Genomic DNA, 18,022 nt, shown 5'->3' with positions numbered 1-18,022 from the left:
GCTGGTTTCATATTGAACATAAGATCCAATAAATTTTTAACAAAATATAGTAAAGTCCTCCAATAACCTTTTTTTAAGAAGAAAATTTAGGAGATAGTAAATTATGTAAAAATGAGAAGAAAATACATAGTTTGGCTTTTAGAATGATGGACTGCTATATAGAGAACCAAATATTACTATTATATATGTCTATGTATGTTTATGTTGTGTTTTGACAAAACCACTGCATTTTTCCTTCCATCAAAGATAAAGGAACACATCTCTATATTTTAAACACACACACAGGTGCGTGTACACACAGCACTCACACACAGAGCGCACTTATCATTAGCTTACAGACTAGAAATAAAAGGAATGGTAGGGGAATGCCTTTTGCTAAACTCTCTCTGAAGCAAACTGCTGAAAGGCTCAGTCAGGCAGAGAGAAGGCATAAAGCAAGAGCAGTGCCGTGTCTTACATTGCTGATCTGCACGGCGTTGAGTTTGGACTGCAGCATCACTGGAGTGTCGGCCGGCACGTTCACATTAGTCTTTTCTTTGTCCCAGGCATCGCGATACAATGACTGGTAAAAATGAAAAACAAAGTATGACTGATCAGTAAATAAGTCAATTACTATATAAACAAAATCATATGGACAATTGTCCCTTGGGAGGTTCTCCTATATAAATACAGATCACATTTTCCTTTTATTTAGAAAGTGCCAATAGTGACTACAACAAGAGGAATAAATTCATGTGTAATATAATTAAAAATGTAAAATGAGTCAGAAACAGGTAGTCATTTATTTATTTTTGCATTTATTCACTTGTAATTATCAAGCAGGTATACCCACATTAGAGGTAACTATGGTATTCCACATTGATAATCAAGTCCTAGTTCTCTTAGCTCAAATAATGTCCAATATTGTTGCCCCTGGAGTTTTCAACTTACTTCAAGATTGAATGCCCCCCCAAAAAGGTGGCAATTTTGTAATCATGGTATTAACTGGTTGACCTGTATTGTAGGCAAGGTCTCGAAATGTGTTCAAAGAATTTGTAAAACTTGAAGATGCTCACCACACTTATATTGTTTAAAGAGTTATCTAAGCGAATTAAATGTGAATCCTGTTAATGGATTGAGTATGTAAAATTCCATCTAGATACATATATCTTTAAGATTCTAAGGTTTGCAGGCAACTGTTCACCTTGACTTCTTTAAGCAGTTTAAAGAGCATGATTAGAATTTTTACTGTGACTTCTTCAATTTGTCTGAACTTATCATAAACTCGCTTACCTCACTGATCTGTAGAGCATTGGTCTTTGCCAGAATGACCTCAGGGGTGTCAGCAATGCTGGTGAATTTGAGGGCCTCAGGCCTTGTACGATACAGCCTTTCATTGAGGAGACTTTGGGCATTCTTCACTCTCTCCACTTCCACAGAACCCTCTGGCAACCATCCAATACCTTTCATCCATTCCAGGTCTGATTTGTACACATTCTACATGAAGGAGAGGACCACAGAGTGCAGAAGAGTCAAATTTGCCCACCGGAGCACAATGCCAACAAACCACACAGCTATCTCTGTCTAAGTTAGTTGGGTGGCCAAATCCCATGAAATTCAAGGATTAGCATTAAATGCTAACATTTGTGTATTATGCCTCTGGCACATGTCTCTGGGAGAAGTTCATAGTATCCTACAGGAATTGGAGCAGAGCTAACAAGTGGCATTTGGGGAAAGACAGACAGCAATGGCATAAAATGCAAGGTTGAGCTTCTGTGCTCACCATCTGAAATCTGCCTTTTATGTACCACTGGGAAAACATCTGTAAGAATTTAGTTAAAAATGGTGCTTAGATGCATGAATACTGAGAAAATATGCATATTTATATACACTCTCCAATATAAAATATAAGTATATATTTTCTTATAGGCATCAATAAACTTAAATTTCAAAATTTTCTTATGCTCAACCTGTTTCTGAAATTTAGATATCTGATAGTGTAAATCTACTGGATCAGAACAACTGGGACTGAAATTTTCTACCTAATTACATAGAATAGCAGAATGATTTTCATCTTAATGATTAAGGCCTTTCTGCATAAGAGGGAACCTTCTTTAAGATAAAAAAATGTTCAGAAAAATTCTACTATTATTAAATGTACAGAACATATTAGGTTCTATTAAGATTACCAGTTAAATTATGTCCGTACAGAATACACTGTGATTAAACACACAGACACACATCACCCCAAGATTCTGGTGATAATATACGCACATCGCTCTGCAGTTCATAGGCTTTCTTAGCCTGGATCACATCATTCTGATCTGGCAGACATGTCCACTGGTGCAGGTAATTGCGATAATCAACGTCGCTAACCAGGACCTGGCATTTCTTGGCTTGAACAATTGACATCATGTCCAATGGTGTCAGGTGAATTCCTTTAGACTTCTCATATGCTTTCTTGTATTCTCTGTCACTCTGGATCTTGGCAGCATGTATAGACCATACCAGTTTGGGGTCATCTTGTAGGCTGCGGAAACCCACGTGGTGGCCCAGCTGCTTACGGTAACCTTCTTTGTATTTGTACTAAAGTTGTCAAGAATCAGATGAAAAGACATATGAAAATAATTTATTAAGAGGATTTTTCATTAAATGTGTCATAATATTTTCTTAATGTAAATTGGCTCAACATTGGCAGTCATTACATACGTCAGCTCACTTTAAGGAAAGTAGATAGGGTTATTTAGATATATTGCTCACAAAAATTAGGGGACATTTCAAAATAAATATGAAGTGGTTAAAAAAAAGCATTTGATTTCTTTTATTAAATAAGAACATCAGAAAAGCAAACAACAAGTCCAAGAAAGTTGTTTGATTATGCAAATGAGATGCAAAACCAACTTTTATTTCATTGGTGAAAATGTACTGTACAAAAGGCTGAAAGTACTGGAGTATCTGCATGTTTCCTGATCCCCTAATTTTTGTGAGCAGTATAGTTTTATAAAGGACATGAGTAAATCAAGATGGAAACAGTAAGGTGATCAAGAGTAATAAAAAATAATAATAGCTAACATTTACTGAGCAATCACTATACTTCAGACACTATTACAAGAGTGCTTCAAATGTATTAGGTTGATCCATATGATATTGCTGAATTTTTTAGTTAAAGATGGTTGACAGCGGCAATTATAAGCTCATTTAATCCTCACAACATCCCTATGTGGTACTACTATTATTATCACATATTTCAGATGGGGAAAATAAGGCACAGTTAGGGTAACCATTGTCACCAAGGTTACCTGGCAGGTGGAACATTAAGTCAGATGGTGCCCTGAGAGTCATGAAGGTAACTAAGGAGAAAAAGTCATGTGATTTAGGAGACAGACAAGGTGTATGGAAATGGAAAGGAAGGTTGTTGGTTTGAATCAGAAGATGACAGTAAAAGACCTGTGGACAAGGGTTTCATCTGATCCACACTTGTCTTAAGTTTCTTAGGACTAGAGTCAGATGGTTTCTCTTTCTTTCCTATTCTATTTAGATAACAGAGACAAGTTTGGACAAAAGGAAAATAGAAACAATGGGAATAGCAGATATGGTGCTTGACTATGGTTTTTAAAGATAAAGATGAGGAATAAGAAGGAAGAAACAGTTGATATATGTAATAAAAAATAGAAAAGAACTCAAAGAAGGGGAACAAAGGTGGCTTAAAGATTTGGAACTTGATAGGATAATTGTTTTGACTGTTATTAAGGTTTAAAATTACTGTTAAATGAACTTCCAAAACTTACTAAGAGCATTATACCTAAGCCTCCAGGATATAAAATCTTTACAAAATGTGATTTTATTCTTAAGTCTTCTTGTTTGAAATTTCATCTCTGATTTATATTCATGGAGAATGTCATAAATATTTTGGGGGTAAAAAAAATCCATTGTATTGGTTTCTAAATTTTTCTCGAGAATTTTCCACAGACCTTCCACAATATTTTTCTTCTACTCAGGAGCAACTCAGAAGTTATTTACCTCATCTATGCTTACCTTAGTGTTTTTGGTCTCATTTTAATGTTTTTAAATAAAGTCTTTATTGAAAGACAAAACACAATTGTTAGTATAGATTTTTATAAAAACACTTAAATTCTTAAAAAATACCATCCCTATTTGTTGTATAAAGGAGAAGATCCCAGGGAAACAGGGCTGTACCTCGCTGGCAATGTCTCTGGAGGCTCTGGCTTGCTTGATTTCAATGGCGTCTGCTCTTATGTCATAGCCTTTCTGCTTGGCCTCATTCCAGTCTTTCTGGTAGAGTTTCTATTGAGGGACAACACAGGTTTGTTTACATGAATTGAAAATAAGTGCATATACTCAAAGTAGTCTTATGAATCATAAGGCATAATGTCGAGGAAGGCAACATAAGGAAAAAACCTATCATTTTTTCTGTTGGTTATTGGTTACTTTGTGGAGTGCAGGATACTTCTAATAAAAGCTTTAAGGTAAACATCTAAATCTAACAGCTAACTCTCTAAATCTGAACATCTGAATTCAAATTAATGTTTGAATATTTGCAGTCATTACTCTATGGCCCACGTGTGAAGAAATCCCATTACACAGCACGTGAAAACTAAGCATCAACCATGCACCTTCACAAAGTACCACGTGAGACCTGATTAGATTTTCTCTCTAATGTTGTCTTTTGAGGTCTCTGCTAACAAGATGTGACATAGATCAGTGGTCCCCAACCCCCAGGCTGCGGACTGGTACAGGTCCGCAGAGAAAGAATAAATAACTTACATTATTTTTGTTTTATTTATATTTAAGTCTGAATGATGTTTTATTTTTTTAAAATGACCAGATTCCCTCTGTTCCATCCGTCTAAGACTCACTCTTGACCCTTGTCTCGGTCACGTGATACATTTATCCATCCCACCCTAAAGGCTGGTCTGTGAAAATATTTTCTGACATTAAACCGGTCCGTGGCCCAAAAAAGGTTGGGGACCACTGACATAGATATCCTACATAACCTGCACTTTGCATATAATTAAAAATGCTTTTGGCTTTTTTTGTGGTCTTTAAATGTCAGATGAGAAAGTTCTGGATCCATCAAAAATCTATAAAGACAATAGAGACTGTTACCCCTTATACTTTCTTGCATAAGAGGCATTTAACTAGGGATTCCATTATTCTCGAATAACATACAATGAAACCGAGCTGTAAACATTGGATATAGGACAATGGTTTTTCAAGGCTGAAAGGACTACAACAATGAGATACTGGTATCCCAAATGCTGCAGTCCAGAGACCCAGCCATGTATCTAAATTAGCATTTAAAAGAGAATTTCCATTTATATTGCATTGGGAATGGTCGCTAAAGAGAAAGTGTCCAGCATCAAAAGCTGTACACATTTCTAAGAGAGGTAATTTGTTGGTTATAATACATTCCATAAACTGACAGATATGGTTTCCTAAAGGCATTTACACTTCATATTCATGCCTCTTACATTGCTGATTTGCAGGGCATTGATCTGGGCCTGCAGCATGACTGGTGTGTCAGAGGGAATGCTGATGTTGGTTTTGTCTTTGTTCCAGGCTTCTTGATACAGTTTCTGTGGAGAGAAGAGAAATATTATTTTAATATTTAATAGAGAATGGAGATCTGAAACATAAAATCTTAGCAATCATTTAATGATTTTATATGCCGTATGTCTGTGATGGTTAATTTTACATGTCAATTTGTCTAAGCCACACTACCCAGATATTTGGTAAAACATTATTCCAGATGCTTCTCTGAAGGTATTTTAAAGAGATTAACATATCAGTAAACTTTGGGTATATCAGTAAAGCAGACTACCTTTAGTAATGTGGGTGAGCTCTGTCCGGTCAAAGTCCTTGATAGAAAAAAGACTGACCTCCCCTGAGCAGGAAGTAATTCTGCCTGTCAATTGCCCTTGGCCTTGAACTGCAATTCCTTCCTGTGTCTCCAGTCTGCCAGCCCACTCTGCGGATTTTGGACATGCTGGCCCAACAACAGTGTGAGCCAATTCCTTAAAATCAGTCTCTCTCCTACACATGCCATTGGCTTGGTTTCTCAGGAGAACCCTGACTAATACGATGTTATACATGTAGTCATATGCCACACATTTTAGTATTTCATAGCAGTGTTTTTCAACCATTGGTCCGTGGACCATTGCTGGTGTGCCAGAAATTTCCAGCCAATCCATGAGAATTAACCACCTTGATATTGTAAAAGATTATAGACTCAGTGATCTTAGCCAAATTTGCTTATACTCAGGGTGATTTCTGCCTTAGCAATCCCTGAAATAATTCTCCTTTTTTTTCATTGGTCCCCAAGTGCACAATGGTTGAAAAATCACTGTTTCATAGGACTTAAATGAATATTGATTTCCTGAATCATAATAGAGAAACATTTTTCTAATTTTAGTGCTTCCAAGTGTGTGGTAGGAGAAAAGCATGCTGGCATTCATCAGAGTTCTACTTTGTCAGAGTTCTACTTTGCATGTGCCTTCACTGAACTAGCCAAAGGATTCTCAGAACTGCTCCCATCACTGGAGTCTTTGATTAGAAACAGTCCTCTTGTCCGGTGTGGGTGGTCTCATCTGCTAGCCCAGACCCACTAAAGAAAAGCTTGAGGTCAAATGGTTCTTACATCACTGATTTGCAGAGAGTTGACTTTTGCCAGGACGACTTCCGGACTGTCAGTAATGGAAGTGAACTTCAAGGCATCTGGCCGCGTTCGATAGAGCCTTTCATTCAGCAGGTCCTGAGCACCCTTCACCCTGGTCATTTCCACTGAGCCTTCCGGCACCCAGCCGATGCCCCGCAGCCACTCCAAGTCTGCTTTATACACATTCTAAAGAGATGTTAGGGTGACATTTTGTTCTTATATTAGATGTTATCATTCCTTAATTAAAAAATAAAGTTCATAGGGAGAGGACGGTTCCAAAAAAGTAGGACCTGAGATTTTACATGACTTGGGCATTTTAATATCAATGACAGAGTAACTTGTAAGACTATAATTTTTTAGATGAGCCATGAATAGAAATACAATAGTAGTAATCCTACATTTTATGATAAATTATATAACTGAAAAATTATATAACTGAAACATTTTAAAAAAGAAATTTGTTGACTGCCATTCCATGTTCATCCTATAATAAGAGACCCATGGGAGGTCCATTTAATGTTTTGGCTATAGCACAGCAGTGCAGTTTTTAAAAAATCATTCATGTAATTTATGTTTGCCTGAGATATATTTTCATTGCTGCAAAATAAAAATGACATGAGGAAAATAGTCTGGCATATAGATAGTGGAATAAAGGGCATGACCCAAGTAGGGTTCTTTATCTACATTCTTTGCTCCCATGACATAACTCCTAAATATGTGGTTTTTATTAAACATGAGAATGGCGTCCCCTGGGGCTGTGCAGTACACAATCTATGGATCTGTCCACAGAGAAAGTGCCTGAACAATGAGTAAATCTGTGTTTGCCCAGTCCGCCTTTCCCAAAACTCATGTTACGTACATCACTCTGCAGGTCATAGGCCCTCTTTGCTTGGATAACGTCGTTTTGATCAGGTAAGCACGTCCAGTTACGCAGGTAATTTCGGTAATCGATGTCACTGACCAGTATCTGACATTTCTTGGCCAGCAAGATGCCTAGCATGTCCACTGGGCTACTGTACTTGGTTTTCCACTTCTGGAAGTCCTTCTTGTACTCTCTTTCACTTTGAATCTTCCCTGCATGTATAGCACACATAATCTTGGGGTCATCTTCAATGCTCTGGGCTCCAATGTGATGGCCTTTCTGTTTTTCATATGCTTCTTTGTATTTGAACTAAAGTATCAGAAATACAGGTTTAGAAACCCAGTTCCATGACCAGATACACATTGACAATACAGACAACATGACCATCCATAAGCAAAAAGATATGAATTTTATATTGCAAACATTTTGGCATCTCTAGATAATTTTAAACTAACATTTTATACTATCATAAACATAACTGTTGTGTAATCATATATCTTCATTGGTGGAACCTTTACCTGCATCAATTCTAACTATAATTCCAAAGTGTATTTTTCTTCTCTGTGATGACAAAGGGAAAAAGCTCTTAGCACATAGGAAGCAGGACTGGAGGAATACATGCTGAAGCAGTACAAAGTGTGGCACTTACATCACTGGCGATGTCCCTCGAAGCCTTGGCACTTTTGATGGAAATAGCATCTGCTCTCAGGTCATAGTCCTTCATCTTTGATTCATTCCATCCCTTTGTGTAAAGTTTCTATGTAAAGAATAATACACAACCGAAAAAGAAAAATGATATAGAAGGTTAACAGGCTAATTCCAAAAAGGAAGTTGGTAAGACAGAAAATGTATTTGAATTACTCCTAGGAAGGCTTAAACAACAATCAGAAAACTTCTTACTTGGCTAATGTTGACAGAATTGCTCTTGGCCAGCAAAATTTCCGGGGTGTCTGGCATCACGTGGATGGAAGTTTTGTCAGAATCCCAAGCTTCTGTATATAAACGCTATGAGGAAAGTGAGGTAAAACCCTTTTTTAAAGCAATATGTAACAGTTATCAAATTTAACTAATTTAACTATAAAATAGCCTTTTAAAGGTTATTTGGATGTGAAGGAAGCAAAAGTGTAGTGAAGAGAGTCAAATATGGTGATATATATATATATATATTATATATATATATATATATATATATATTTTTTTTTTTATTTTTCTGAAGCTGGAAACGGGGAGGCAGTCAGACAGACTCCCGCATGCGCCCGACCGGGATCCACCTGGCATGCCCAGGGGGGGGTGATGTTCTGCCCACCTGGGGCGTCGCTCTGTTGCAACCAGGGCCATTCTAGCGCCTGAGGCAGAGGCCATGGAGCCATCCTCAGTGCCCAGGCCAATTTTGCTCCAATGGAGCCTTGGTTGCGGGAGGGGAAGAGAGAGACAGAGAGGAAGGAGAGGGGGAGGGGTGGAGAAGCAGATGGGCGCTTCTCCTGTGTGCCCTGGCTGGGAATTGAACCCGAGACTCCTGCACGCCAGGCCAACGCTCTACCACTGAGCCAACTGGCCAGGGCCCAAATATGGTGATATTTAAACAGCCATATGATTGTTTTATAGCTGATGAAACAACATAATGATTTCAATTATTACTTCTTTTTATCCAGTAAAACTCAAGTTTACTCATAGGACTTCCAAGATGAAGCGTGGCTATAGAATATGATATAGTAGAAACCCCTAGGCGTCAGAGTGAATTCCAAGTTCCAACCCAATTCTACTGTATCTGCGCTGTGTGATCTTGAGAAAGGTTACATAACGCCTCATATTTCTCATTTATTGAAGGAAGATAATCATATATTTTTTATGGAGTACTTTTTGAAGTTCAACCATAACATACATGAAAGGACTAGTCATAGTGGCACACACCACAATTTTGTTTTCTATTGCTGTTATCACTGTGGTGATATTGATGGGTGTGATATAGATAGAATTTCTGGAAATTTAATATCCCTAACTCTGGAGTTTGCCGAGAGCCAATTTCACATTCTTCATTGGGGAAGCACTCAATCTCACCACCCAAATGTTTGGTAGATATCCAGGCAGGTGTGGGAGAATTTGGGTAAGTTGAATTCAATCTAAACTGTGCATATTGAGACCCTACTCATTGGCTAAAGAATTAATGCAGTCCCAATAAACAGAGCACTGGAACTCTGGAAAAAGAACTGAGTATCTATCTTGTGTAATAAACTGAAAGCAACAGTAGCAGCGCACTTTTCAAAATAGATTTCCATAGTCTAAAGCAGTGCTGGTCAACCTGGTCCCCACCGCCCACCAGTGGGCATTCCAGCTTTCATGGTGGGTGGTAGCAGAGCAACCAAAGTATAAATCAAAAGATAGATTTGCCCTGGCCGGTTGGCTCAGCGGTAGAGCGTCGGCCTAGCGTGCGGAGGACCCGGGTTCGATTCCCGGCCAGGGCACATAGGAGAAGCGCCCATTTGCTTCTCCACCCCTCCGCCGCGCCTTCCTCTCTGTCTCTCTCTTCCCCTCCCGCAGCCAGGGCTCCATTGGAGCAAAGATGGCCCGGGCGCTGGGGATGGCTCTGTGGCCTCTGCCCCAGGCGCTAGAGTGGCTCTGGTCGCAACATGGCGACACCCAGGAGGGTCGCAACATGGCGACGCCCAGGATGGGCAGAGCATCGCCCCCTGGTGGGCAGAGCGTCGCCCCTGGTGGGCGTGCCGGGTGGATCCCGGTCGGGCGCATGCGGGAGTCTGTCTGACTGTTTCTCCCTGTTTCTAGCTTCAGAAAAATGAAAAAAACAAACAAAAAAACAAAAACAAAACAAAACAAAAAAAAAGATTTAACTATAGTAAGTTGTTTTATAAAGATTTATTCTGCCAAACTTAGCGAAAATCAGACATAAAGTACTTGGTAAGTAATTATTATTATATGCTTTAACTTGCTGTAACTCTGCTTTATAAATTCCCTACTTTTACTGTGGAACCAGTGAGCAGTTAGAAAATTTTTCTACTCACAGAGATACAAAAGTGGGCAGTAGATATAAAAAGGTTGACTACCCCTGGTCTAAAGAGAAAGAATGAACCAAGCAACTCATCTGAGTTGTGCATGCACTGCTATGAACACCATGTTTCCCAGACCTTAGAACAAAATGCTAAATGGTTATATAGTTCTCACTTTATCAGCCACGGTCATGACTCAGGCAAATGGACACAGCTGAAGACTAACCTTGCTCATGGTCAGGGCATTAGTCTTTGCCAGAACAATTTCTGGGGTATCTGTAATGCACGTGAATTTGATCTTGTCAGCAGGCAGGCGGTACTTCCTGTCACTCAAGATTTCTCCAGCTCTCTTCACCTTCTCAACCTCTACGGAGCCAATGGGCACCCATCCAATGCCTCTCAGCCACTCAAGATCAGCCTTGTAAATAGCCTGAAAATGAAATAATGTCAAATATTTATAGAAATTACTTAGACAACCTGGTGTCTGATCCAGGTTTAGCATATACAGAGGATGTGTATTTCTGAACCCTACTTGTGTAACTTTCTGGGAGGAACCATTTTGGTTTAAAGGAGCTCCTCAAATGCTTTGTCCCTGAGGGTAGCCTTGTTTGTTTGTTTATTTATTTATTTATTTATTTATTTTTGACAGAGACAGAGAGAGGGACAGATAGGGACAGACAGACAGAAAGGGAGAGAGATGAGAAGCATCAATTCTTTGTTGTGGCATATTAGTTGTTCTTTGATTGCTTACTCATTGATTTGCTTTCTCATATATGCCTTGACCGGGGTGGGGAGCTACAGCATAGCAAGTGACCCCTTGCTCAAGCCAGTGACTTTGGGCTCAAGCCAGCGACCTTTGGGCGCAAGCCAGCAGCCATGGGGTCATGTTTATGATCCCACACTCAAGCCAGTGACCTTTCGTTCAAGCTGGTGAGCCAGCGCTCAAGCCAGATGAACCTGTACTCAAGCTGGTGACCTCGGGGTTTTGAACGTGGGTCCTCTGTGCCCCAGTCTGATGCTCTATCCACTGTGCCACCGCCTGGTCAAGCAGGGTAGCCCTGTTTTAAAGACCCATAAAATCTCTCTAATAATATGTGATTTCATTTATACAAAACCATTTTTAAGGAGATTACTGCTTACTTCTTGATACAAAGATTTTATTTTCTGATTTGATTGCCCATAGCTCCCTGTATAAGCCTAACACTTGGGTAGAATAAAGTTTGTTCTTATCTAATTGGATAATGGCTTTCACAGCCAGTCCTGTCATATAAAGCAAGGATGAATCCTACTGCTGACCACATGTTGAATTAATGTGTTTTCTGGGGCAACAAAAAGGGTATTTTTTTCCATATAATTCTGTATACATGCTTCTAAGCCAAAGAGTACATATATTTTTTACTCTTGTTTATCTTATTTTCAGTCCCCTTTTCCTATTATAATTTAAGTAAAAGACATTTCATCTTTCAGTTTTCTTCTTTGAATTTAAATAATTGGTTGCAGAAGAATTTTTCTTTTTATTAAGGTAACAATCTTTTTTATTTTTATACATTTTCTTGAAACTGTTTTTGACAATGTGACTACTTTTATCATTCTTTTGAAAGTGACTACTTGTTAAAGCCTGATTAAAACAAAACTAAGAGCTACTAAATCAATGAGGTAGCATTTAGGTCCTGAGGACAATTTACAGGTTTACAATAAAAGTGCCTAACGTATTCTTAGGCAGATATTGTTTTTAGCTTTTTAGATAAATTATCTTAATGTAGAATTCATTCTTAAACTTCCTTTTACAAGTTAGAATAGATATTTCTTGTAACTTAAGTAGTCAAAGAATTCATAATGCAATCAATTCATTGGAAAATTAGATTGTGTTAAACCAGGAATTCTTAATCTGATATCAATAAACTTGGATAAAAAAACCCATAATATATTTATTTTAATTAACCTCTAACTGAAATATAGCATTTCTTTCGATTATAAGTTTAGACCAAAGATCATAGTAGTATTAACATTATGTGGGACTTGATCAACAGTAGAAATCACAAATATTTTCATATCCTATTATAGTTGTTGTAGACTTCCTGAAATACTTATGCTCATCACTTCTTTGAAATTAAAGTAGTTATTACACCCACTGCTAGATCTTTTTGTCTAATGTGTTAATAAAAAAGCATCTATATACATATACACCCATATATGTATAAATATGTACATATTTTTAAAATTTACACATTTTATGACATTGTCCTGAGAAATTATCCATAGGTTTCACTAGATTGCCAAAAGATTCCATGGCACAAAAAAAGTTAGACTTTATTTTTTAAGCCATTTAAACACATGATAAATAATATTAGATATACTCACATCACTCTGAAGGTCATAGGCCTTCCGAGCCTGAATGACGTCGTTCTGATCAGGCAGACAGGTCCATTCGTGCAGGGGATGCTTGTAGTCTATGTCGCTTACAAGGATCTGGCACTTCTTGGCCAGCACCACCCCCAGCATGTCCACTGGGCTGGTGTACTTGGTCTTCCACTTCTCAAAGTCCTTCTTGTATTCCCTGTCACTCTGGATCTTGGCCACATGCATGGACCACATCATCTTGGGGTCATCCTTAATGTTTCGGGCCCCAATGTGGTGGCCAAGCTGTTTACGGTAGCCTTCCTTGTATTTATACTGAAAAAAGAAAAAGGATATGAGTTTAATGATAAAAACATTTCACTTATATCACATTTCATAGTTTCATACACACATTACTTCTTTGGAATTTTTCTACCACTAGTGTGGGAGAGAAAGGTTAATATTATCAACCCCATTTTATAAAATAGAAATCTAAAGTTTAGCGGGGTTAAGTATTTATTCAGGGTCACATCACAAGAAGGTGGCAGAGCTAAGACCAGAATGAAGTAGTTTCTAGTTTTTACTATTTTTGACTTTCTCCTAAACTATACTACCTAGTTTACACTGGATTGCTTAACAAGTAAAGGTAAAACATTGTATAATTTAAAGGGGCATCAATGCAATTTAAAGATGTGGCTTTTAAAAAAATGCTTTAATATTTAGAGTATTTTGAATATATTTCTTATAATTAGACTTTATAATGATTTCTTTGAAGACATGGGTTACATTTAGATTTCACTAGGAAATAGCTCCCTATTAGCCATTGAACTTTTACCATGAGAAACCCGTGCCTTGGATCAATACCCTATCTTCTTTTATAATTCAAGAATAATATGTTATGGTCCATTTTACAATGAAGTGATCATAGTATAGGCTTCTCCAGTTTAACAGCCGGAAAAAAAATTTAAATAATAGAAGGAATGAAGCATAAATCTAAGGCATGGAATCTTTCTAGAAGAAGGAAAGTCTGGATTTGGGTTCTTAGCAATCATTGGACAGTTAGTAGGAAAACCACACTAAAAGTTACAAAGTATGAGCTAAAACTCTAAAACACATCCATATGCATCCATCATTGGATCTTCTTTTAATGCCAGAATAAATGGATAGAAGTAGTAGAAAAATATTCACATGTATATTGGTTGATTTGCATGTGGTATTAATGTTTTTCTTTTCTTTTCATTTTTAACAGATATCTGGGTCAACTGCTGCTCAATTTCTGACATTTAAAATTAAGAACCCATTTTAATGTCCTTAAAATATTTATTTTTTAAAGAAAATACCTCAATTTTTAATGATCAATAGGTATAATAGACATAGTATCTTATACTTTTCTTTGTTTTTATTTGCAACTTTGTGCATGGGGATTACTAAATAAAATGTAGGGACAACAAAAATTCTGTCAAGAAAAATTATGGAAAAACTTCCATTTGCGAACATCTTTGAATAAGAAATGCCTCTTCTAAAAGCATCAACTTACGTCACTGGCAATATCTCGTGAAGCCTTGGCTGACTTGATTGGAATGGCGTCCACACGCAAGTCATACCCTTCCTTCTTGGACTCTTCCAAAGCCAGCCTGTAGAGTTTCTGCAGAAAAGAGAGTAACTAAATTATTCCTCTTTTCATAAAAAATAAAACTGTTAATTATAAAAATTTCCCCATCCTCATTTAAACTACAGAAATTAATCCACAAAGTGAAGTATTAAGATGGGTTTGTACAAAACTTGGTTTCATGGGCACTGATGAATTTTAAGCAAGCGTCCTAAACTTTAGAATTTTGTTGACTGGCAAATTACAAAAATTTTAGGAGATCAGCATATTGTTGCCATAATTTTGTTTTGCCAAACAAGCACATATTAAAAAAAACTATTTACTATCACTGTCTAGATGTAAAATAAAGGCCAATTTAATACTAAAGGAGAAATAATAAGGAAAGTATTTTAAAATTGAATACTATATTTGAATTCATAAAAACTCAATGAATTTTCCTTATTTTTTTTCATTTTGTGTGGACAATCACCACACACTATAATCTATCTGTAGGGTAGAGGTTCAAATCATTGCCCTGATGAAAATGTTGGTTCTGAATGAGATGCCTAAAAAATGTTTGCAAATATCATTAAATGGTTACCAGAACATTAAGGAAGCAGCAAAATAATGGAAGGCATGAAAACTCACTGATTACCAAGTGAATTCCAAGCCAGTGCCTGCCTAATGAATAGTTGTTGAATAAAATAATGACTGATACCCATACTGAGAGGTAGGAAAACACTTTTGGAGTAAAACTCCTATTGGAATATTCCTCCATAAGCATTCATTCCCTGCTATTCTACTGCTTAAGGGCAGGCCTACTTTGGACCTATCACATAGCCTAAAGTCGAATCAAGGGAGAACTATCTCTTAGTGACAATGTTAGTTTGGAGAATGTATAATGAATTAGACAAAACCATTCACTAAGGAAACAGTTACAATAGTTCATCTTTGCCTTTCTGTTCATTATAGGATCAACAGTTTACTCACATTACTGTAGTTTATTCGGTTGAGTTTGGCTAGCATGATTTCTGGCGTGTCAGGCATGACATGGATTGTTTTCTTATCATTGTCCCAGGCTTCAGTATACAAGCGCTATGGAAAAATGGATGAGAAAAATTATTTTGGAGTTCAAGACATTTTTTTGATTATGTGGCAGTCACCCCTCACCCAAGCAAAGCAGAAATAAAATTATTAAATTTGCATAAATCCCTACCTTTTAGGAATTTTATTGACTTACAATTTTTATTGTTTCTTATTAAAATTCTTTAATTTTAATTTTGATTTAATTTAACTCACCTTATTCATGGTGATAGCATTGCTCTTTGCCAGCACCTGTTCTGGGGTGTCAGTGATGCTGGTAAATTTCAGTGTATCTGGTCGCTGACGGTAGATAGTGTCACTCAGTATCTCTGTGGCCCTCTTGGCTTTAACAATTTCTAAAGAGCCAATTGGAACCCAGCCAATGCCTTTCATCCATTCAAGATCTGATTTATACAAGTTCTGTAAATTAACAGATAAAAAACACATTTATTAATTAGCATTTCAGAGTCATAGTAACAAAATGGCTCATACTAGAGAAAATACAAAAGTGTTGATGAACAGATAAGGCTCCCAGCACAGTTGACAACTCAGTCATTATTGAATTCTGAGTATGCATATATTTTCCCCTAAGCAATTTTGGTACAGAGGATTATACCAAAAGTTATGAAAGATTTTTTTAAGTGAAAGACACAGTTATGCCCTTGAGTGATTACAAAATTTTTATACAAGATAATATTTTAGATATTTTCCTAATTATTCATTTTATTTTACGCTCAATAAAGCATGCTAAGGCTAATAAAATTAGATTACTGGGTTTTTCTTTTCAAGAACCAACTTTATTTTTTTATTAAATTTGACATTGGTTCACAAAAACACACAGGTTTCAAGTGTACAACTCAACAAACCATCATGAAAAGGATAAGAATGTCTTAGTAGTTTCCTGTCAATAGGTATAAAATATGAGTGTTTGTGAAAATAATTTAACCTAATACACTTCTGTTTCCTCTCTCTATACTGCCCTCCACTGACATATACATACATTTCCACCACTTCTCCTAAAAAAGGTATAGCTATATGTTGAGGACTAAGTTTTATTTGACTCAGACACAGAAAGCCTGAAACACCAGAAAGAAATACACCTGTATTAAATTGTTAATATAGACTTTATTTCCTTTTTTACATATAACTTTTGGGGAAAAGTTGTGAAATAAATTGTAATGCTACCAATGGGTAACTGTTTATGAATATTCAATTGTATATTTTTTAGAAATATGCAAACAAATTCTAGTCCATTGGCAGTAAGTAGTGAGAACCCATGGACATGTTTCAGATATGTTTTCTTTTTTCTTTTCTTTTTTTTTACAGAGACACAGAGAGAGAGAGAGATAGGGACAGACAGACAGGAATGGAGAGAGATGAGAAGCATCAGTCATCAGTTTTTCGTTGCGACACCTTAGTTGTTCATTGATTGCTTTCTCATATGTGCCTTGATTGTGGGCCTTCAGCAGAGTGAGTCCCTTGCTCGAGCCAGCGACCTTGGGTCCAAGCTGGTGAGCTTTTGCTCAAACCAGATGAGCCTGCACTCAAGCTGGCAACCTCGGGGTCTCGAACCTGGGTCCCTGGCATCCCAGTCCGACGCTCTATCCACTGCACCACCGCCTGGTCAGGCTCAGATATGCTTTTAACAGAGGAACCAGCATCAGGAATACTCACATCACTCTGGAGGTCATAAGCTTTCCGAGCATGGATGACGTCATTCTGGTCAGGTAAGCATGTCCACTCATGCAGAAGATGTTTATAGTCGACATCACTGACCAAGGTCTGACATTTCTTGGCCAAAACAATACCAAGCATGTCCACCGGGCTGCTGTATCTGGTCTTGTATTTCTCAAATTCTTTCTTGTACTCTCGGCTACTCAGCACTTTGGCAATGTGAAGGGACCACATCATCTTGGGGTCATCATGTATTGCTCGGGCACCGATATGATGACCCAATTGCTTACGATAAGCTTCTTTATATTTGTACTGAAAGAGAGAACCCAGTAAATGAGGAGGAAGCACAAAGAGCTGTTCCCTGTTGTTCTTTCTGCAGTGATGCTTTTCTGTGAAATCCTTAACACGCTAGGGAGCTTCACCACATGCTGCTGTGATGTCGCACACCAGGGCATGCTGACTCCTGAAGAAGAGGATGGTGTGCTCATTGTCACACTCCCACAGTGTAACTCCGTGATGACTCCTTTATATTATGCTTAAAATTATAAGTTGACCAAAAGTGATTAAAAGTGAACATTGAAGGGTGAGCTCAATTAGAATGATCAACAGTGTCTCAGAAGTCAGTCATGTGGGTGGGTATATTTGAGATGTGTTTACACGAATTATTAATTTTATTTTTTTCTAAGGCATTCTGAGAAATTATTTTCTCTGCATAAATAACCTGGGGGGTAGCCTAAAACTGGGCAGTTTTTGTTCATTGATGCATATATAGAGTTTCAGTTTTGCAAGAAGAAAAAGTGAGAGCATACTTAACACTACTG

General features: G+C 37.4%; 1 protein-coding gene across 27 annotated transcripts in view; it reads right to left on the bottom strand.

Annotated features, from left to right (window-relative positions):
* NEB (nebulin) overlaps positions 1-18,022 on the bottom strand; it is a 210,797-nt gene that overhangs the window by 90,699 nt on the left and 102,076 nt on the right. For all 27 annotated transcript variants that reach the window (XM_066281248.1, XM_066281221.1, XM_066281230.1 and 24 more), the window contains 15 exons: positions 17,202-17,513; positions 15,744-15,947; positions 15,435-15,539; positions 14,394-14,501; positions 12,881-13,192; positions 10,746-10,949; positions 8,418-8,522; positions 8,167-8,274; positions 7,515-7,826; positions 6,638-6,841; positions 5,472-5,576; positions 4,177-4,284; positions 2,254-2,565; positions 1,273-1,476; positions 458-562 (listed from right to left, as the gene is read on the bottom strand). In XM_066281248.1, coding sequence (XP_066137345.1) covers positions 458-562; positions 1,273-1,476; positions 2,254-2,565; positions 4,177-4,284; positions 5,472-5,576; positions 6,638-6,841; positions 7,515-7,826; positions 8,167-8,274; positions 8,418-8,522; positions 10,746-10,949; positions 12,881-13,192; positions 14,394-14,501; positions 15,435-15,539; positions 15,744-15,947; positions 17,202-17,513 — 2,808 coding nt within the window. The remainder of the gene's footprint in view (positions 1-457; positions 563-1,272; positions 1,477-2,253; positions 2,566-4,176; positions 4,285-5,471; positions 5,577-6,637; positions 6,842-7,514; positions 7,827-8,166; positions 8,275-8,417; positions 8,523-10,745; positions 10,950-12,880; positions 13,193-14,393; positions 14,502-15,434; positions 15,540-15,743; positions 15,948-17,201; positions 17,514-18,022) is intronic.

Source organism: Saccopteryx bilineata, chromosome 5 (genome assembly GCF_036850765.1).
Source record: "Saccopteryx bilineata isolate mSacBil1 chromosome 5, mSacBil1_pri_phased_curated, whole genome shotgun sequence".
NCBI lineage: Eukaryota > Metazoa > Chordata > Mammalia > Chiroptera > Emballonuridae > Saccopteryx > Saccopteryx bilineata.
Note: the sequence above shows the minus strand (reverse complement) of the source record. Positions and strands in the feature narration are given on the sequence as shown.